General features: G+C 61.2%; 1 protein-coding gene across 1 annotated transcript in view; it reads left to right on the top strand.

Annotated features, from left to right (window-relative positions):
- The window catches only part of LOC309583698 (maestro heat-like repeat-containing protein family member 7), a gene marked incomplete at both ends in the record, with an annotated part of 62,398 nt that extends 47,475 nt beyond the window's left edge, over positions 1-14,923 (top strand). Inside the window, 14 exons of the mRNA XM_082299491.1 lie at positions 9,563-9,752; positions 10,166-10,230; positions 10,338-10,667; positions 10,851-10,999; positions 11,256-11,403; positions 11,611-11,798; positions 11,881-12,018; positions 12,292-12,406; positions 12,577-12,714; positions 12,955-13,131; positions 13,260-13,415; positions 13,575-13,676; positions 14,056-14,158; positions 14,802-14,923. Coding sequence (XP_082155617.1) covers positions 9,563-9,752; positions 10,166-10,230; positions 10,338-10,667; positions 10,851-10,999; positions 11,256-11,403; positions 11,611-11,798; positions 11,881-12,018; positions 12,292-12,406; positions 12,577-12,714; positions 12,955-13,131; positions 13,260-13,415; positions 13,575-13,676; positions 14,056-14,158; positions 14,802-14,923 — 2,121 coding nt within the window. The remainder of the gene's footprint in view (positions 1-9,562; positions 9,753-10,165; positions 10,231-10,337; positions 10,668-10,850; positions 11,000-11,255; positions 11,404-11,610; positions 11,799-11,880; positions 12,019-12,291; positions 12,407-12,576; positions 12,715-12,954; positions 13,132-13,259; positions 13,416-13,574; positions 13,677-14,055; positions 14,159-14,801) is intronic.
- Between the last annotated feature and the right edge of the window lie 6,930 nt (positions 14,924-21,853).

Genomic DNA, 21,853 nt, shown 5'->3' with positions numbered 1-21,853 from the left:
CTCAACATTGCCAGAAACAGCAGCATCCTTCCCAAAATGGGCTTCCCACATCCCTGACAATAGGTCCCCCTTCCAAGGAACAGAGCCCCCCTCTCACAACCCCTCCCAAAGCATTGGGGGGACCCCAAAACTGCCTCAGGAATGGGACATACCCTGAGATCCCTTCAGGAATGTGGGATACCCCAGAACCCACTGAGGAACGGGGTCCCCCCGGCCTCATCATGCGCAGCCTTCAGCTGTCTCAGGCAGAGCCCATCCCGCCCTCAGCAGCCCCAGCCCAGCCCAGCCCAGCCCTCCTGGGCAGGAAGCCCCAATGGCCGAGCCGGCCTGGGACACTTGCAGGGATGCGGGGGCAGCCGCAGCTTCTGGGGCCAGCCTGGGCCAGGCCCTGAGCGCCCTGCCAGGGAACCATTGCTGCCCCACATCCCATCTCAGCCTGCCCTCGGGCAGCGGGAAGCCGTTCCCTGGGGCCCGGCCCCGCAGGCCCTTGGCAAGAGTCTCTCTCAGCCAGCAATTGCTGCTCCTCCCTGCTGCGGGGCCCAAGCTGCAAGTTGATTTTCTGCCGCTGGCCCCGGCCCAGCCCCGAGCCAGGGCCAGGACCTTGCCCTGGAGCTCTGCGGGCGCTGCCTTTGTGCGGCCGCAGCGCAGCGGCCACAGCTCGGAGCTGCCCTTTGTGTCCCCGCCGGCAGCTGCCAGAGCTGGCGGGGCCGGGCCAGGGCCGGGCCAGCCCCGGCCTTCCCGGCTCTGGGACACAGCGGCGGCAGCCCCAGCCTTCCAGCCCTGCACACGCTCCCACACAAGCCTCCAGAGCCGCGGCCACGCAACGCAACTGACCGGCCGCTGACCCCCCAGCCTGGCCTGATGGCCATTCCTCTGCCCACACCTCGGCCAAGCTCCCCTTGGCCACCTCCTGAGCCACAGTGCCACACACAAGTGGCACATACAGCTACACAGCTCTGCCCACAGCTGGCAGGGAACGTTCCTTCAACAGAAAAACCACCAAGAAAAAGAGAACTGCCCCCAGCAGAGCTGTTCCCTCCTGCAGTAGTTACACCTGCACACCCACAGCGCCTGAGACTGCAAGCAATGAGCATTCCCTGGGCACATGTGCAGCCCAAGCAGCTCGAGGACAGCCTTGCAGCAGGACTGCTCTCAGCTGAGCCAAAAAGGCCCCTCTGGCAGCTGCAGGGCCATTGCAAAGGGCAAGGGCCAGAGCCTGGGCCCACGGCGGAGGAAAGGGCTCTCAATTCCCCTGCCCTGCCACCTCAACCCTGTTCCCAGGCTGCTTCCCACACAGGATTGCTCTGCAGGACTGCGGAAAGCTGAGAGGCAGCTCTGGCTTCTCCACTTTTCCTGTGCTAAAGCTGCCTGGCAGAAGAAATGGAGGGACAGCTGTGGTGGCACAATCCCTCCCGGCCCAGGGCACAGCGCTGGGAAGGTCTTTCCGTGCCGAGGCTTTGCTGCGGCCAAGGAAAGCTCCTGGCTCAGGGTCACCTTTCCTGCTGGGCCAGAGCCCCCGAGTGGCCCAGCAGCAGCAGAGAATTCCAGCACAGCCCCGGCACGGGCAGGGCGGCCCTGGGCGGGCTGCGGGAGCCGGCAGCGCCTGAGCTCAGAGCAGCTGAGCCCGGGGGCTCTTGGCCAAGGCCGAGGCCCAGCGAGCATTTCTCAGCTTGCAGGGCGGCCTGGAAAGGTGCTGGGGGGGATCATTCACCCCCCAGGGCGGTCCCAGTGGCTCCCAGGATTTCCATGTCCGTGCTCCCAGCGCTGCTCCCAGCCCTGATCCGTGGGGATGGCAATGTCCCGCTCCCTTCCCGGGGCAGGCTCACACCTGAGCCAGGTGTGCAGGGCAGGACCTTGCCCTGAGCCCAAGCCCTGTCCCCCCTGCAGGATCTGCTTCCCATCGGCCTCTTCCTCCTGCGGCCCCAAGCCCAGCTCGGTGCTGAACGAAGGGCGCTGGGCCGGGGTCATCCCCCGGCGGGGGCTGCGCACCCCCTCTGCCCCCTCCCCAAATTCCCTCCCGGGGCAGCAGGGGCTGGCTCAGGAGCCCTGTGGGCAGGGAAAAGAGGGTGACTCCGGGAAGGGGGGGGTTCACACACACTCTGGGGGGACACACACGGCCCCTGGGGATCCCCCCTCACCTTCTCCTGCAGTGCCAGGACGATGAACCCCAACATGGAGCCACCAGACCCCCAGCAGCATCTTGGGGGTAGGGTCTGGTGGCAGCTTTGGGGGTCTGGGGGAGAGGTCACAACTGCCCTAAAACCCCCTCCCAGCCCCACAGCCACTCCTGGACCCCTCAAACCACCCCACAGCTCCTGGCCAGGAACTCCCCAACCACTCCCTGCATCATAAATGACCCCAAGAACCACAAAATTCTCTCCAAGCCACACAGCCCAGCCAAGATCACCAAAACTCTCTCAGAGACCGCCCCAAAAGGCCCCTCCAAGCACCACCAATGCTCTCAAGAGACACAAAAGCCCAGCCCAGTCCCCCAAGGAGCCCCCAGACACCCTCCCACCCCCCATGGCACCGACCAGGACAGGCTGGGGGACAGGAACATCCACAGCCCAGAGCACCTCAGGCACTTCAGCAACGATTTGGGCACTTGGGAGGTCACACCCCAAAGGGGGAGACCCAGGGCAGGGACTGGGACAGACAACCGGAATTCCTGGAGAACAGATGGGCTCAGGTGGACACGTTCTCCCAGCACAACTACGAGATTGTGGCCCCAATCTGCCCGGCTTCACAGCCCCACAACACTCAGATCCTCCCGAATATTCCCCTGAACAGCAAAGTCACCCTCAAATTCTGGTAAAATGGTGCCGCTTTAGATCTCTTTGTTTAATTTCTTTATTTTTACCCCAATTTTGGTTGTTTCAGTAGGATTAACACAGAAGTTACTTAGGTGGCAGAAGATCTTCAAGATCATCCAGGGTTGCTTGATACCACCAGTAGAAACAATTGGACAGAGCAGATGAAAATTTTAGGGTGTAAAGGTAAAAAAATCAGCTCATCCCAATGGATCTCCAATGTTGATCTGAGTCCCGATGGATGTTCCTGCCCCTGCATTCACCCAGGTGCCAATGGGGATCCAGGAGAACGTGGAGAGCACCAGCCAGGGCTCTTCCCAACCTGGATCACAGGGAATGTGGGTCACCAGGGCTCTGCCAAATGTGGCTCCTCTGATGGGAGATGGAGTTGGAGCAGAGGACAAAGCTCTTCCCACAGTCGGGGCACTCGCAGGGCTTCCCTTAGTGGTACCTCCGTTGGTGTCTGGTCAAGTGAGAGCTCCTGGAGAAGCTCTCCCCACACTCGGGACACTCGTAGGGCCTCTCCCCGGTGTGGATGCGCCGGTGCATGATGAGGTGGGAGTTTCGTTTGAAGCCCTCCCTGCAGTCGGGGCAGCGGAAGGGCCTCTCATCCGTGTGAATCCGCTGGTGCAGGAGGAGAGTGGAGCTGGTGTGAAACCTCTTCCCACACTGGGGACACTCATGGGGCCTCTCCCCGGTGTGGATGCGCCGATGCTTGATGAGGTCAGAGTTGTACCTAAAGCCCTTCCTGCAGTCGGGGCAGCGGAAGGGCCTCTCATCCGTGTGAATCCGCTGGTGCCAGAGGAGACTGGAGCTGGTGTGAAATCTCTTCCCACACTCCCCACACTCGTAGGGCCTCTCCCCGGTGTGGATGCGCTGGTGGATGATCAGGTGGGAGCTGTACCTGAAGCTCTTCCCACATTCCCCACACTTGTGGGGCTTCTCCCCATTGTGAAGCTGCTCATGAACCACCAGCTCTGACCTCTGGCTGCATCTCCGGCCGCCTTCCCGGCACAGGGTGGGTCTTTCCTCCTCAGAGCACCCTGGGCTGCGTTTGCAGCCCCTCCTCCTGTGGGATCTCCGGGGCTTTTCCTCCCCATTGGATTCCTGCGCCGTGGAGCCGCTCAAAACGGCCTCTTCCACCAGGTTCTGCCGTGGGCATTTGTCCTCCCTGGGCTCCGTCCTCAGCTCCTTGCCTGGGGAGGAAGGACAAGGAGAGGATGGGATTTGCCTCCGTGCCACAGGGAAGGGGAAGGAGATCCCCCCAGTCCGTCCCCGGCAGGACGGCGTCGGCAGCGGGGTTGTCCTGCAGCCGGGGGCGATGCTGGGCTGGGAGATGGAGCAGGAGAGAGGGGAAAGGGGCACTGACTTCCTCCTCACCTGCCTGGGGCTCCCGGGGCATCTTCCTCTTCCTCACAGCCTCCTCCTCCATCTGGCCAAGGGTTGGGAATGGGAAATCCTGGTTTGGGGAGAAACAAGGGATGAGTGTCCTGGGTTGGGGCTTCCTACTGCTCAAGTCCATCTCTAGAAGTCACCGGTGTCCATAAAAACCAACAAAAAATTGACAGTGACTCCAAAAGAATCCTCCAGGAGTCCCCCCTTTCCAGTCTCCTCACTTTGGGTTCTGGGGGCCTCCCTTGTCAGGGCTGCTGGTTGTTCCATGGGTCCTGGGGATCCCCCTCTCCGGGGTCCTGCTTAGGGATGCTGGGGGTTTCAGGGGTCCCACAGGTCCCTTTTTTCCTGATTCTGCTTTGGCTCCCAGAGGTCCCAGGGTCTCCCTCTTCAGCCTCCCTCCACTCCAGGCACTTGAGGCTCCCCTCTCTCCTCACCCCCCCTTTCAGGGACGAGGGGTCCCAGCCCCACCTCATCTCCAGGCCCCCCCACCCCTCCAGGCTCTTGGGGGTCCCCCAGCTCTGGTATCGTCCCTCTCTGCTCTCCCCACTCCAGGGGTCCCGTGTTCCAGCCCCCAGCTCTCCTGGGGATCCCCAAAGCCAAAGTCCAACCCTGCAAGTACCGGGTGATCCTCACATGGACCCCCACGGGGCAATTATGGCTCAGCTTTGGAGTCCTGCAAGACCCACATATCCCCTCTGGCCCAAAAAATCCCTCCCAGGGACATGCAAGGACATCTGGGGCTTGATTCCAGAATCTGCAAGCTCCAAACACCCCTTCAAAAAAACCCCTCCTGGTGATGCCCCGATAGATTTGGGGTGAGCTCCCCCTCCCCGCTCACCTGCAGGATGGGGGGGAAGATGCTACCGGGGCTGGGGGTGCTGCGGACACAGTGGGCGGGCGGTGGAACCTCGTGGTTCTCGTGCTCCTCCTCCTCCTCTCTCCCTCCTCTCCCTCCCGCTCCTCCTCCACTCCCACCCTGCCCCCCCTTTCCCACCCCCTCTGCCCCACGGCTGCCGCAGCACCGGCTGCTGTGTGGGGGGAGCCCCGATCAGCCCCAGGCATGGACAGGGGGGTTGGGGACCCCCCCAGTGCGGATCCCTCCCTTCCCCAGAGCCCCAGGGAATCGCTCCAGGGCTCAGGTGCTGGGGGACAGGGCTGGACCCCCATGGAACCGCTCTTCTTCTGGCCCAACCCCACCTTTCCCTCCCCTTTCTCAGCGTTCCCCCAATCCACAGCCCCATTCCAGCTCAATTTGGGTGTCCCAGCCCCCTCCCGCTTTGTTTGGGGCTCCCAGCCCCCTATCGCCCCCCCCCCCCACCTTCTGCACTTTCCCCATCCCCAATCCCCACCGCCCCTCCCCCGGCCTTGATATTTGGGTGTTCCAGGCCCCTCGTGCTCACTTTGGGGGTTCCATTCCCCATTTCGCTCAATTTGGGGTCCCAGACCCGCCCCCCTTCTCACCGCTCACCCCGCGGCCGGGGGGGCTCCCAGCACCACCAGTGCCACCAGTGCGGCCCCAGCTGCCCCCACCCGCCCCATGCCCAGCGCCGGGCGCTGCCCACAGCCCCAAAGCAGCCGCGCTGTGCCCTGGGGGGTCCCCAGAGCGGCCCCGCCCCGCACGGCACTGGGAGCACCAGTCCGGACCAGTGCGGAGCGCGGGCGGGCGGCATCAGCCGTGCCCGGGCAGGGCCGGGCCCCGCGGGGCTCCCGCCCGCACTCGGCCCCCGCCGGGACAGCGCGGGGGGGCCCGGCCTGGCCGCCCCCACCTCCCCCTCCCCAAATTCCGCTCCGGGGGGCGCTGGCGGCGGGGGGGGCTCAGCTGGGGCCAGAGCTGCCGGAGCCACGTGTCCCCCGCTGCCGGCACCACCCCCTCAGGATTAGGGGTGCCCCAAAACTCCCTCCGAGCTGCCGGATACCCCGCACGCCCCTCAGGAGTGGGGTCCCCCCGGCCTCATCATCCCCAACCTTCGGCTGCCTCAGCCCAGGCCCCATCCCGCCCATCCCCCTCCGCCACACTTCATCCCACCCCCCAATCCACATCCCACCCTTCCCGGGCCCCATCCCGCCCCATCCCATTTCTCCCGGCAGCCGCCACCGGGACCCCAAAAACCCCGCGTGCCGGGGGCTCCCCAAAATCCCCCAAGGGGCATTTCCGACTCACATTTGGAGCCCTGCAAGATCCAAACATCCGCCTCCCCCCTCCACCCCATCAAACCCCCTTCCCGCAGGAATCAACAAAGATATTTGGGGCTCGGTGCTGGAGTCCTCCAAGCTCCAAAAATCCCCTCTCCCAAAACAACCCCAGGCACCGCCCGAGATATTTGGGGCGAGCCCCTCCCCGGTCACCTGCGGGATGGGGGGACCGCTGCCCCCAGAGCCGAGAGCTGCGGACACAGAGAGCGATGGATGCACGTGGAGGCTCCTCTTAGAGGCTCCTCTTCCCGCCTCCTCTGTCCCGCCTCCTCTGTCCCGCCTCCTCTGTGCTGCCTCCTCTGTCCCGCCTCTTCCTCCCGCCCCTCCCCCTTTATCCCTCCTCTTCCTCCCGCTCCTGCTCCTCCATCCGTCCTCCGTCCAGCAGCTCCGCTGCCGCCCCCAACCCTCGGGCTGGACCGTGGGGTCTGGGACACAGCCCCGTGCTGGGGGGCAGAGCCGCTGCTGGGGCCATCGCTGTGTCCAGGGCATCCTTTGTGGCCCTCGGGCAGCTCCAGGCTCCCGAGGGCTCCCCGAGGGTTTCTGTGGCTGTCCCTGCTCCCCAAATCTGTCGCGTTTAATGCCCAAACGCGGCAGCCCCGTGCCCTGTGGCAGCAGCCGGTGCCAGGACACAGCCCCGGGAGCTGCGCTAATGCCCGGCCGTGCCCAGGAGGGACTGAGGGGAGGGGACTTCATAAGGATCCCCCCTCTGCGCCCCTGGCTGCGCACGGAAAGGTTCTTTAGTGCATGGGAGCGATTTTCCGGGATTTCTGGGCTCGGCGGGGCCGAGGCGGCGGCAGCGGGAGCCGCGGGGCCCGGCACGTGGGGGCGGCCGGGCTGGAAAAGTGCGCGGGGCCCCAGCGCGGTGCCCGAGGGCTGAGCGGAGCTGACGGGAACAAGCCCCGGAACCCCCCGGTGCCCGAGGGCTGAGCGGAGCTGACGGGAACAAGCCCCGGAACCCCCCGGTGCCCGAGGGCTGAGCGGAGCTGACGGGAACAAGCCCCGGAACCCCCCGGTGCCCGAGGGCTGAGCGGAGCTGACGGGAACAAGCCCCGGAACCCCCCGGTGCCCGAGGGCTGAGCGGAGCTGACGGGAACACCCCGCTCGTCTCCGCCGCTCGAAGCCGCTTCCCCGGCTCCTGCTGCCGCCGCCGCCCGGCCCCGGCGCGGTCCCGCGGGGTCGCCGCTCTTCGCGCAGCTGGAGGGGCTCGATCCGAGCCGCGCCCCGCCCGTCCCTCGCTGCGGCTCTTGCGGTGACACGGAGCGGCCGAGACCCCGCGCTGCTGCCCCGACGCTCCCTCGCTGCAGCTCTTTCAGTCACTGCGCAGCCGCCACTCCCCGTGCACTTCTTCTAGAATTTATTATTCCATTCTCCTTCTTTTATTCCATTCGCACCTCCCATCCCACGCCCTCCGCTGCGGCTCTTTCAGCGCCGGGCTCCTCGCCGGTGTCTCGGTGCAGCTCCTTCAGTGCCACGGGCCGGCGGAGACGCCCCTCGCTGCGGCTCCTTCAGGGGCCCGGGGCGGCTCCAAAGGGCCCCGCCCGCCGCCGCTGCCCGAGGCCTCCCCGCTGCTGCCGGGGATCGGACACCGCAGGCGGCCCCGGCCCCTGGATTTGGGACGGAGCGAATCAGAACTGGAGAGTGAGGAGGAAAATAAACCCTGGTACAGAACCTTCCTCCGACCTCTTTCTCCTTGCCGGAGTTCACTTTATCCCCGGCTCCTCCCTGCTGTGCCCAGCGGGGCAGGGAGAAGGGATGGGAGTCGCGGTCAGTTCGTGCCGCTGCTTCCCCTCGGGGACAGGAATCCTTCCGTGCTCCGGCGCGGGGTCCCTCCCATGGGGTCAGTCCCTGCCCTGGCCAGCGCGGGGTCCCTCCCATGGGGTCAGTCCCTGCCCTGGCCAGCGGGGGGTCCCTCCCCAGCCGTGCGGTCACTCCCCGGCCCGGCCCTGAGGCGCGGGGCAGTCGCGGGGCAGCCGCGCTCCGGCCCCGTCAGCGGCACCGCCGCTTCGTGCCGGGCAGGAGCGGCAGAAGGAGCCGGGCGGCGGCGGGGGCTGAATCCCGGCAGCAGCGAGGAGGAAGAAGAGGAAGAAGAGGAAGAAGAGGAAGGGGCCGTGCCAGCTTCTGTGGAAGGCCCCGTACCCTTCCCGCGGCGGCTGCGGCGGCAGCCGTGAGGGCTCCTGGTGCTGCCCCGAGCCCGCAGAGCAGGGGAGCGTTTGCTTATGGCTGGAGCTGATGCTAAAGTTCCTGTTGGGCTGCCTTAGACACTTGGGGCAAGGCATTCCTTCCAACCTGGGCCACTTGGGGTGGGCTGGGGGCAGCCCCGGGGCAGGTGGCAGCGTGTGCAAGGGCCCTTTGTGACACGGTGCAGCACGGTCACCGTGGGATGGAACGGGACAGGGTGTCCCGGGGCCCTTTGTGACACGGTGCAGCATGGTCACCGTGGGATGGAACGGGACAGGGTGTCCCGGGGCCCTTTGTGACACGGTGCAGCATGGTCACCGTGGGATGGAACGGGACAGGGTGTCCCAGGGCCCTTTGTGACACGGTGCAGCATGGTCACCGTGGGATGGAACGGGACAGGGTGTCCCGGGGCCCTTTGTGACACGGTGCAGCACGGTCACCGTGGGATGGAACGGGACAGGGTGTCCCGGGGCCCTTTGTGACACGGTGCAGCATGGTCACCGTGGGATGGAACGGGACAGGGTGTCCCGGGGCCCTTTGTGACACGTGCTGACATAGGGGCTGGCGGCGACGCGGCCACGCCACAGTGCTCGGAGCACGCGACGGGACAGGACGGGACAGAGCGGTGCCGTGAGGAGCCCCCGCACAGCGCACTCGATCCTTGCTGACCCGGAGCTTTTCCGAGGCGTTATTCCTGCAGGTGACCTCGAGGCCAGACCACAGGACTTGGTGACCTGTGGCCTTCTTGAGGCTTCTCTTTTGCAGGTGCCCTCGAGGGCAGACCATGGGACTTGGTGCCCTGGAGCTTTTCTGAGGCATCTGCCATCCCTGTGGCCGGTGCCCTCAAGGCCAGACCGTTGGCTTTGCTGACCACAATCCTTGACGAAGAGTCTCCTGTCCTTGTGGCAGGAGCCCTCTGAGACCAGGCTGCAGGACTTGCTGTCCTGTAGCCTTCCTGAGGCTTCTCTGCTGCTGGTGCCTTCAAGGCACAAGTGCAGGACTTGTTCACTCAGAGCTTTCCCAAGGAATCTCTCTTGAAGGTGCCCTCGAGGCCAGACTGTGGCATGGCGGGCAGATTCCGTCGCCTGTTCAAGGTGTTCAGGGGGAAAAAAGGCCCTGGAGCTGCCCCAGCACAACAGCCTGAAGAGCTGGAGCAGTTCCAGCCACGGCAGGACGGTGAGTGACAGAGCTGGGCCACAGGGCTGATGGTGGCAGCCAGCTTGGCGCCATCCCATCCCATCCCATCCCATCCCATCCCATCCCATCCCATCCCATCCCATCCCATCCCATCCCATCCCATCCCACCCTATCCCATCCCATCCCACCCCATCCCATCCCATCCCATCCCATCCCATCCCATCCCATCCCATCCCATGCCCTCCTGTCCCGTCCCGTCCCATCCCATCGCATCCCTGGAGAACAGGCCCATGGATAGGATGGAAGAGGGGCCGGGCCAGACCCTCTGCAGCAGCCGTGCTCCATGCCCTGGGCATCCCGGGGCTGTCCCTGCCTGGGGAGCGCAGGGCTGGGCTGCGTTCTCCGGCCTCTCCTGCAGCCCCTCAGCTCTGGCTGCGCTCGCTCTTTGCCAGATGCAGCCCCGGACCGGACACAAGAGCAGGACCGTGCCCACGGCCACTTCCGGAGAACAGTGCAGGTACCTGCAGCCATCCCCACCTGGCTGCTGTCGCTGCTCAGCCGAGCACCGTGCCTGGAGCACCCCTTGGAACATCCCTCCCTTCCCTGTCCTTTGTTCTCCTGCAGATGTTCCGGAAGTTCATCCACATTCGGCGTGGAAAGACCAGCACCACAGCAACTGAGGGCACAGCTGAGCCTGACTCTGGGCTGACCGAGCTCCAGGCAGAGCCTGATGTCAGCACAGATATCACTGCACCCTCAGAAGACTCTGACAGTCCAATGAATGATCACAGAGTGAAGACTGACGTGGCAGTGACTGAGGACGTGGCCATCACAAACACCGACACCGGAGAGACTCAGGGCATCCCAAATACTGACACTACGCCCATTCCCACTGGGATTCATGCTCCTGAACTGGGTTATTTCAAGGAGAGTGCTGATTCTTCTCAGCAGCAGGTAAGCAGCCTGGGGTCAGGGCTGGAGACTCCAAGGATCGTGTGCCCCCTCAAGCCACGGCTGCTGGGCCCCCTCAGCCTTTGAGACCAGAACAGTGAGTCGAGAAGGGAAGCATTTCTTGGGGGCAGCTGGGGAAGTTGCTCCCTTGGACAGTGCTCCAAGTCTTCCCCATGCCTCCTCCAGGTGCCAGCCACGGTGAGGAACATTCACCAGAGTCTCGGGTCCCATGTCACTGTGGGCGCCAGGCTGGGCTTTAACCTTCTGAGGCTGGCTGAAGAGCACCCCGCTGATGTGGTGCTGACCCTCCTGCGCTGTGCCCCATCGTGCGACAGGTACGGGGCCCAGCTGCCTTGAGAGCTCGGGGCTCACCAGCCCTTAGGGCCCATCGCCCTGTGCCGCCTGTCCAATGGGGTCTGCCAGACAGGCGGAGAGCTGCAGGACCCTCGGGCCCCTCTGCTTCCTGAGCCTGCTGCCATGCTCCCTCCCTGCCCCTCAGGGCACCGGGGCTCTGTCACCTGGGCCCCCACAGCTGCACAGGGCATGGTACTGTGACTGAGACGCCCCTGACTCAGAGCTCCGATCCCACAGAGCTGCCACAATGATGTGGAGACTCCTAGGCTTGTCAGGCAGCACACTGGAGAAGGTGCTGCCAACACTGCTCTGTGTGATGGAGGACTGGCCTCTGCACAGCATGTGCACCTCTGATGGGGACGACACACCTGTCCTCGCCCTGGCTGTGAGTTTCTGGAACTGGCCTTTGCTTGCCCCCAAGCTGCTGCTCCAGCAGCTCTCCATCCTCTCCCTGCCTCAAGCACTGGGTGAAACCTGGGCTAGGGGCAGGCTCAGGGGGCACCAGGCCCGGTGCTCCCCCTGCGTCTCCCCTCGGGCCCTGCCACATGGACAGCTCGGCACCGAGCGCTGTCTCGGGCTGCTTCTTTTGCAGGCAACTCTGGGGCTGTGGGTGATTGTCCAGGTGCCTCGGTGCCACGAGGCAGTGAACCTTTACTCCTCCCGCATCTTTGTGGCTCTGCTCTCCCATGTTGTCATCACCACACAGCAGATGCCAGAGGAAGTTGATCACTTCTGGAGAGTGTGCCGGGAGGAACACCGCCTTCCCAGCAACCCCAACAGGTCCCAGTCCTCCTGTCCTTCCCATGCCCTTGTGGCCAGCGCCAGTGCTCCCAGTGTGACCTGGGCTTTGCTCTGCACACAGGTTTGCAGTGCAGGCCATGAAGGCTCTGCTCTGTCGACTGCACTGTGACAATGAGGTGGTGGCGATGGAGCGCAAGCGTGGCTGGGACACGCTGCTGTGTGCTGACACCCAGCACTATGCAGTGGGGCTGCTGGCCAGGTGAGACCCCCTTCTCCCCACTGCCCCCGGCACTTGTGCCCTGTGCCTGCGGTGCCCCACACAGTCCTTGTGGCCATGGGCCAGAGGGCCTGGTCAATGAGGGATGGCCAAGGACGCTGGAAAAGGCTGGAGAAGGGTGCTCAGGAGCAGCCACCTCCCAGAGCACCCACATCCCCTGCAGGGATGCTGGGGAAAGACCAGACCTCTGTGAGTCAGTCCTGGGAGATGTTTGCCCCCCAGCTCACAGCCTTGATGCCTTTTTCCCTCTGCCAGAGAGATGCGCCGGGTCTCCCTTCCCATGTGTGCTGGGATTGCACTCCGCCTGCTTGGGCTGCTGAGCAGGGAGGAGCCACGCTGGGATCTGCCCTTCCTGGCATTCCTTGTGGAGGTGAGCCTGACGCCAGCGCTGCCTCGCTGAGCTGCCTCCCGCCTCTCTGCCCTCTCGTAGCCGCAGCTGCCTGGGATGTGCCCGCGCCCTGCGCTGCTGCCTGGGCCCAGCCCTGGGCGGTTCCGGGCTCCTGCCGGCCGGCTCCCCTGTCACTGCCCTGTGCCTTTCAGCTCCTCGAGTGCCTGGACTTGAGGGAATGCGGTGACAGTGTCCTGGAGATGATGTCCAGGTACCTGCTGAGCGAGTGCACGCAGAGATGTCGCCTGGCACTCAGAGGCCTCGTGGTGCTCAGCAAGGATCCCGCGATGGTGAGAAGGCGGCAGTGGCTGAAGCTGCGCTGGGGAAAGCAGTCACATGGGCTTGGCTGGGCTTCAGGAGCTGAGGCAGCTGCTCCCAGCTCTCCTGCCTCCCGGCTCAGCTGCCCCAGTGCTTCAGGACAGGCCTTTGGCCTCTGGGCCCTGCGGCAGCAGGGTGGGCTTGCAGGGCCAGGGTGGTGTAGGCAGTGCAGCCGTTCATGGCTTCACAGCACAGCCTTGTGTTCCACACAGGCCAGAAGAATGGGCAGCCTGTCCCAACGGCTTGTGGAGCTGCTGGGCGATGCAGATGGAGAGGTGGTCAGGATGTCCCTCTCTGTGTTCATGAATGCGCTGGAGAACAAAGACATCCTGGTATCCAGCACCACCGCCCCGAAACTGGCTGAGGCGCTCCTGCCACTCTTTGAAAATGTAAGGCTCTGTGCCCCCAGCCATAGGCTGGGGTGCTACCTGCAAAACTTCAAGCCTTATGGATTTTCAGGCCTTTTCCTTGGGGAACCTGGAGTAATTGGTCTTAGGGTCTTATCTTTTTCCACCAGGACAACAGCCATGTGCAGCTGTTCTCCATTCACCTCTTCGGCAAGGTGATGGAGTTGGTAGTGGAGGAGGGAAAAAAGCCCCTGGAGAGGACTGTGAGCCAGAGCCTGCTCCTGCTCTTCTTGCACTGCCATGAGGAGAACCGCCACGTGGCAGAGGTGAGGTTTTGTGTGATGCTGCTGCATCCCAAGGACGGGGCTCAGCTGCCTCCTGCCCTGGTACCTCCTGGGCTCCAGCATCCTCTTGGCCTTGGAACAGGGACACGAGTCCTGTGCCCTAGGCTGCGGTGCCATCTCTGTGCCTCTGCTGCTCTCCAGGCCTCGATGGAAACTCTTCTTTGTGCGGCCGGGTTCCTGAAGAGGAGGAATCTCAAGCAACTGCTGAAGAAGGAGCAGCTGTTGACGTTCGCCGAGTGCCTGGTAAAGCCTGACTGGAGAAGCCTGAGGCACAGCCTGGAGAAGCCCAGTGTGTGGGGCTGGCAGCTGTGCCCCTGCCCAGTGCTGCACCAGGGGCGCCAGCCTGCGCCCCACACGCTGCTCCCTTCCCCGGGCTCTGCTCCAGGCTCCTGTGGCCCCGAGCCGGGAGCCGATGGAGCCCCGGCCCCGCTGGGCTGTGGCGCGGGGCGGCACCGCGGCTCCCCGGGCAGCAGCCGGCCCTCGGCCCCCTCCAGAGCCCGGCGCCAGCGGCTGCTGGCCGGGCCTCGGGGCCGTGCGGGCACGGGAGGCCAGGGCTGGGCGCAGAGAGCCCGGCCAAGGGGCTGAGCCCGCGCCAACCCTTCCCTCCTGGCGCTCTCTGCAGCTGGCAGAGGACAGGAGCCGAGCGGCCGAGCGCCTGCACCAGGCGCTGCCGTTCGTGGAGAGCCCGCAGGAGTCGCTGCGAGAGGCGGCCGTCAGGTTCATCGGTGAGCCACGGGCCCGGGGCCCGTCCCCGCCCCGCCGCAGCTCGGCCCCAGCCCCGGCTGCTGCCCCGGCAGCGGGATCCGGGCCCGGGGCCGTGGAGCCCCGCCTGCCCTCGGGGCCGCTGCCGCCCTCTCGCAGCCGTGCCCTCGGGCGTCAGGATGCGGCGAGGGCCCGGGCTGAGCCCTGCCGGGGCAGGAGAGCGTGTGGCCACGGGGCTGGCAGCGCCGCTGCGAGGGAGCCGTGCCGCGGGGCCGTGACCGCCTCTGTGCTCCCAGGGACTGCCAGGGTGTTCTTGAGGGGGCACAAGGAAGAGCTCCAGGTCCTCAGTGAGGGTGAGTGAGGGCAGCGGGCTGGCAGCAGGGGCTGGCGGGGGCGAGCTGCAATGCCTGGCTCGGGAGCCGCAATCCCTGCCCTGGCTGTGGGGGCTTTGCTCCAAGTGTGGACTCGGGGTGACGTGGGCCGAGCACAGAGAGGTTTCAGGGACACGGTGGGGAGCTTCATGGCCAGCACCTTCTGGCTGATCTCCTTGGCCCCTGCTGTCTTCTGGCCATGGCAGGAGCTGGGTGAGATGGCCCTGGCAGGAAGGTCTGCTTGGATTCCCGCAGATCCAGGCTCTGACCGTGGCTCTGTTCCTGTCTCTTCCAGCCCTTCAAGCCCTGAGGAGAGACGACAGCCCTTCCCAGACAAACATCGTAGTTCAGAAAATATTCAAGGAAAGAGCTGCTGAACTACGTTCATCTGCTGGCTCAGAACCAGAGTCCCTTTAAGCCCTCCAGATATCCTGGAAGATGAGACCATCTGGAGACTAGAGTAGAGCAGCTGGAGCTCCAGGCACAGCTGATGCTGGTCACAGCTGAGCCTGTGGAAAGCTCCCATAGCTCCTGCCCTCTCCCTCCCTTTTGACAGCTCCATCCCTCCAGCCCTCAGACCCTGCCCATCCCCTTTTTCCCTCCCAGCTCATCCCTTCGCTTCGCCTCCTATTAATAAACAGTTTGGCTTCTTCACTTGACCTGCATCTCTGTGGTGCTGAAGCAGCCCAAAACCTGAGCCCTGGGACACACAGGCCCCTCCTGCCGCTCTCTTCCGTGCTATTACTGCAACCCTAGGGAATATCACCGTGTCCCGCAGCCGTAGGGAGGAGGAGAGAAGATCCAGCAGGCAGGAACTGTGCAGCAAGATTGATTTATTTAACTATTTTACAAACTCTTTTATAGACCTTTTTCTTCATAGTCTAATTGGACAAAGGATCAGCCACCCCTTGGGGTGATTGGCTAAAATCCTAAAGCATCCATTGTCAAAATATTTTCTACTGTACTCTAAACAAGACTTTTCAAGGCTGCAGCTGTTTGGTTGTTTACATAACTCTGCTACCTCTTCTGTGAGAGAGGAAAGTCTCTCACAGGCTTAGAAAACAGCAAGAAAATCCTTGCTAGCAGCATTTTTGTATCCACACCATGCCATGTTTTGTGCAGAGACACAGAGGAACGAGGGCAGCTCAGGCTGGAAAGGTCCCTGTCCTGAAGGTCCAGTTCCACAACACTGTGGAGTCAGAGGTCTTGCTGAGCACCCTGAAGGCCCTGGATTTTAGAACAGCCAACAGGAGGATGCTCCGGAGGCAGCTGTGAGGGATTCCGTGGCAAGCCTCCACGGAGGGCAAAGGAGCTTGGAATGCTGGAAGTTTTCAAGAGCAGCTTCCTGAAAGCGCAGCAGTGCTGCATCCCTGCCCGGGATCAGGAAGAGGGCAGAACCAGAGACCATCCGGGCTTAACAGTGGCCTCTGGGTGTGTCTATGAGCAAAGGAAGCAGCAGCACGGTGGCCGAGACTCGGACGCGCGGCCATCCCGGTGTCCGGAGCGCTGTCAGGCAGTGTTGGGATCCTGGGGGCGGTTCTGGTCCCCACAAGTGTGGGATCGCAGCCCCTGCTGATGCCTTGAGAGGCCACCTAAAAACAGAGGCTAGACCAGAATAAGGGAATAAAGGTAGGTATTTATTTGAAAGGCCTTCAAAGGTACACCCAGGGTAGCCAGAGGCTACTGCCAAGAGGGACCCCAAGATGGACAACAGGTCATGAGTTCTTCACACTTTTGTAAGTTTGGTTCCTTTGCATATGGGCCGGTTTTGCCCAATTTAGAAAGATATCCTCTGAGGGAAGGCACAACCACCCCTCCCCCGAACCTGGTTCGGGAAAAGATAAATTTTCCTCAAAGGAAAGTGAAGGAGATAATAACTATTTATTTAACAAACACACAGGAAAAGGAAAATAATGCTAAGTAATAAAATCTCTCACTGTGGAGAAAAAACCTGTGACAGTGTCAGAGTCCTCCCTTTGGTCTCCTCGGAGCTGGGGCTTGGCCCAGGGCCAGGCCCTCTGTGCCCAGTGGAAAGTCCTCCCGATGTGCTCTGATATTGAAGTAGGCCATCAGAAAAGGAAGAAAATCCAGAATTCCAGGGAAGGAAAAAAAAATTCAGCTCTCAGTCTCCCTTTGGAGAAAAAGAAGCTGAAGAACTGGCCAAAAGCTGACCAGGGAAGCAGCAAGCTGGGTGCCTCCTCCCTCCCCTGCTGCAGCTGGTAAAAAGAAAGTCCCTATCTCTGTGTGACCCTGAACAAGCTGCAAACTGCTTTGAAAAAGTTTTGCTCAGTTTTTCCTTCCCTCTCTCAGGCTCAGTTTAGAGGCATAGAAAGGCACAAAAATTAATTTCTGGGCATAGGGCAGTGATATGGGATATGCATCATAAAGTCACCCCAAGACATTCCACCCCTTATCCCATATCATTGGCTCAATGCCCAAACTAAGATATTCTAACTCTACACACACACATCAATACATATACATATACATATATATATACAGCTATGTACGAACAGTGACAGTGACCCTCAGCAAGCAGGGGTACCCAGGCATTTCACACTACAGGTGGTTTTCACCCAACAATCAGATCTCCCTGTGGTACACAACGTGTTCTTCCATCTTTCTGCATTACCCACCATGTGCAACCAGGTCCCTGAGCAAAGACAACCCCACGGATGGGTTGGTCTGTACTCGAGGCAGAATTCATCCCCACAGTCTTTCCTAACAGACCTCTGACATGCACTACTGGGGCCTTATCTCCATCTGCTGTATGCAGGGATTCAGACTGGGCTGGACCAGCTCTATTGGTGGAACCTCAGGTGTTAACTAACCAGGTGGCCTTTGCCAGATTCTGTTCCCAATTTTTGAAAGTTCCCCCACCCAGTGCCTTCAAGGTGGTTTTCAACAATCCATGGCACCGTTCCACTTTGCCTGCAGCTGGTGCATGGTAAGGGATGTGGTACACCACTCAGTGCCATGTTCTCTAGCCCGGGTGTTAATAAGACTGTCTTAAAATGAGTCCCATTGTCAGACTCGATTCTCTCAGGGGTGCCATGCCTCCAAAGGACTTGCTTTTCCAGGCCCAGGATGGTGTTCTGGGCAGTAGCGTGAGGCACAGGGTAGGTCTCCAGCCATCCTGTGGTGCCTTCTACCATTGTGAGCACACAGCGCTTGCCTTGGCGGGTTTGAGGCAGTGTGATGTAATCAATCTGCCAGGCCTCCCCATACTTGTATTTGGACCATCGCCCACCGTACCACAGGGGCTTCACCCGCTTGGCCTGCTTGATCGCAGCGCATGTCTCACAGTCATGGATCACCTGGGAGATACTGTCCATGGTCAGATCCACCCCTCGGTCTCGTGCCCACTTATAGGTGGCATCTCTGCCCTGATGGCCTGAGGCATCATGGGCCCATCAAGCTAGGAACAACTCTCCCTTGTGTTTCCAGTCCACGTCTACCTGTGACACTTCTATCTTTGCAGCCTGATCTACCTGCTTGTTGTTTTGGTGTTCCTCATTAGCCCTACTCATGGGCCCATGATGCCTCAGGTCATCAGGGCAGAGATGCCACCTATAGGTGGCACGAGACTGAGGGGTGGATCTAACCATGGACAGTATCTGTGATAAAACAAACTGTATCCCTGTGATCCATGAAAGGTGGCCACCAGAGGCCAAGGCCAGCCAGACCTGTTGGCCTTGGCAGCTTTTGTCTGGCAGCAATCCTTGGATAGATGGAATTTTGGAGGCCAAATTCCAATTTTGGCCATGGGCAGCTGGAGGAGAAGGATGGTTCTGTTCCACAGGAAGAGAAGCACAGCCCCAGCGTTTCAAAGGCAGCTGAGAGCTGGCCCTCAGGAAGCCAAGGGGAGCTGGACTTGTCAGTCCTGGCAGATTTTGCCTGGGAGCTGTACTTGGATATATGGAATTTTGGAGCTGGATTCCCAGTTTTGGCCATGGACACCTGCACTTGAAAGATGTTTCTTTTCCATGGGAAGAACAGCACAGCCCCGCAGTGTTTCAAAGGCAGATGAGAGGTGGCCCCCAAGAGGCCAAGGCCCGCCAGAGCTGTCTGTCCTGGCAAGTTTCATATGGGAACAATCCTTACATAATCAAATGTGGATGTAGAATCCCAGTTTTGGCCATGGGCCCCTGGAGGAGAAGGACAGTTCTGCTCCATAGGAAGGAAAGCATGGAGCCCCAGCGCTGCAGGGCAGGTGAGAAGCAGCTCTGGCCATGCCAAGGTCAGCCGGAGCTGCCAGGCGGCCCCAGGAGCCCAAGGCAGCCAGAGCTGTTCCATGTTCCCTTGGTTCCGTGGGCCCTGCAGGGTCACAAAGGCCCCTTGGTTCTTTGGGGCCAGCAGTGCCACAGTGGCCCCTTGGTTCCATGGAATGCCACAGGGTCACAATGGTCCCCTTGGTGCCACCAGCCCTGCAGGGTCACAACGGCCCCTGGGTTCCACGAGGCCACGCAGGGTCACAGTGGTCTCCAGAGGAAGGGCAGCACCGAGCCCCAGGGTTTCAGGGGCAGAGGAGACACAGCCACCAGAGGCCAAGGCCAGCCACATCTGTCTGTCCTGGCAGGTTTGTCTGGGAGCAACCCTTGGATATTGGGAATTTGGGAGGTGGAATCCAAATTTTGGCCATTTGTGCCTGGACAGGCAGGATGAGTCTTTTCCATAGGAAGGAAAGCACAGAGCCCCAGGGTTTGGAAGGTGGGTGAGATCTGGCCCTCAGGAGGCCAAGCCAGCCAGACTTGATGGTAATGGCAGCTTTTGTCTGGGAGCAGCCCTTGGATATTGGGAATTTGGGAGGTGGAATCCCAATTTTGGCCATGGGCACCTTGTTGAGAAGGATGGGTTTTTCCATATGAAAGAAAAGCACAAAGTCCAAGTGTTTTGGAAGAAGATGAGAGGTGGTCACCATGGGTGAGGGCAGCCAGACCTGTCTCTCATGGCAGCTTTGGTCTGGGAGCCATCCTTGGATATCTGGAATTTTGGAGGTGGATTCTCAATATCGGCCATGGATGCCCGGACATAAAAGATATTTAATTCCATGGGAAGATGAGAGGTGGTCCCTGGGAGGCCAAGGCAGGCAGAGCTGTCTGTCCTGGAAGGTTTCATCTGGGAACAATCCTTGGATATACAGAAATTTGGAGGTGGAATCCCAGTTTTGGCCATGGGCACCTGGACGGGAATGACGGTTCTTTTCCACTGTAGGGAAAGGGTGGAGAGTTGCTGTTGGGACGGACACGACACACACCAACCCCAACAACAACCCCAGGCAAAAGGCTGTTTATTCTAAAAAGTCAGTGTCATTTATACACTTTTGTATGTTTATCATTCATTAACTTATCCATTGGTTGCTTCACTTCTACAACAGAGTCATTGGCTATTATTTAACTGCAACATCCTGTTATTGGTTACCTATAGCATCAGCATTCTGAGTGTTCAGAAAAACACCAGGTGCAGCCTTGTTGCTGTTTTCTCTTTCTGTTGTTTAGGTGTCTTGCTTCTGTTCACACTAAGTTTCTCATGGGTACAAACGGATTGTGCTAAGATCGATGTCGGAATCAGACAGGCTCGCTGACCTGCTGTTAATTCCCACAGTGGAGCACTGGTGTTTTGAAGGTTGATGAGAAGTGGCCCCCAGGAGGCCAAGGCCAGCCAGGCCCGTCTGTCCTGGCAGCTCCTGCCTAGGAGCAATCCTTGGATAGACAGAATGTGGGAGATAGAATCCCACTTTTGGCCATTTGTTCCTGGAGGAGAAGGACGTTTCTTTTCCATGGGAAGAAATCACGGAGCCCCAGCGTTTGGAAGGCAGATGAGAGGCGACCGCCAGAGGCCAAGGCCAGCCAGACCCGTCTGTCCTGGCACCTTTCGTCACAGAGCAATCCTTTGACAGATGGAATTTTGGAGGCAGAATTCCACTTTGGACCACGGGCCCCTGGAGGAGAAGGACAGTTCTGTTCCATAGGAAGGAAAGCACGGAGCCCCAGCACTCCAGGGGCAGATGAGAATCAGCCCTGGACATGCCAAGGTCAGCCAGAGCTGTCAGGCGGCCCCAGGAGCCCAAGGCAGCCAGAGCTGTTCCACGTTCCCTTGGTTCCATGGGCCCTGCAGGGTCACTGTAAGAGCCTAATAATAAGAGAAAGGCTCCAAAAAGTGCTTTGTCATTATGACTGCTTCAAAAATGCCTCGTCATTTGGTCTGCTTATCATAAAATGGGCGGTACAGACCATGGGTAGCTCGCCTTGAGGCCCATAAAAAGGAAGGTGAAACTGGTGCAGGTGTGGAGGGAAAAGCGAGGGGCAGAGTCCCTGACCTTTGCCTTTCCCCCCACCACCATCGCCTGCTGCCAGACACTCTGGGGCCTCCTGGAGCCGACGCTGCCCGCCTGAGAAGAACCCCCCTGATCCTGCACCCCTGGGCAGGGACAAGGAAGCACTGAGGCCCCAGGGCTGCAGGGGTCACTTGTCCCCTCCTGGCCTCAGGGCCAGGGCCAGCAGCCGTGGCCAAAGGGCTGCACAAGTTGGCTCTGTCAGGGCCTTGCAGCTGCTGCCCATCCCTCTGCCCTCTGCAGCCCAGGCTGTCCCACGGTGTCCCTGCCCTGCGCCTCTGTCCCTGCAGGCTGTCCTCATCCCCCCGGCTGCCCCACCTGGCTGGCCCCTTCCTTTGCTGGCAGCTCTGCATCCTGCCCGCCTCTGCCTGGGCACACAAAGCCTTGGGCTGCTCCAGGCTCCTTCTGGGGGACGTGTTGCACCCCAGCCCTGCCTGGGAGGGAAATTCCCTTCTCCTGGTGTCCACTCTGGGCCTCCCCAGCTGCCCTGTCACAAAGGCCCCTCGGTTCTTTGGGGCCAGCAGTGCCACAGTGGCCCCTTGGTTCCATGGAACGCCACAGGGTCACAATGGTCCCCTTGGTGCCACCAGCCCTGCAGGGTCACAACGGCCCCTGGGTTCCATGAGGCCACGCAGGGTCACAGTGGTCTCCAGAGGAAGGGCAGCACCGAGCCCCAGGGTTTCAGGGGCAGAGGAGACACAGCCACAGGAGGCCAAGGCCAGCCACATCTGTCTGTCCTGGCAGGTTTGTCTGGGAGCAGCCCTTGGATATTGGGAATTTGGGAGGTGGAATCCCAATTTTGGCCATGGGCACCTTGTTGAGAAGGATGGGTTTATTCCACATGAAAGAAAAGCACAAAGTCCAAGAGTTTGGAAAGAAGATGAGAGGTGGCCACCATGGGCAAGAGCAGCCAGACCTGTCTCTCATGGCAGCTTTTGTCTGGGAGCAATCCTTGGATAGACAGAATTTGGGAGGTAAATCTCAGTTTTGGCCATGGGAGCCTGGATGAGAAG

This window comes from Coloeus monedula, assembly GCF_965178545.1.
Source record: "Coloeus monedula genome assembly, chromosome: 32".
In the NCBI taxonomy this organism is placed as follows: Eukaryota; Metazoa; Chordata; class Aves; order Passeriformes; family Corvidae; genus Coloeus; species Coloeus monedula.
Note: the sequence above shows the minus strand (reverse complement) of the source record. Positions and strands in the feature narration are given on the sequence as shown.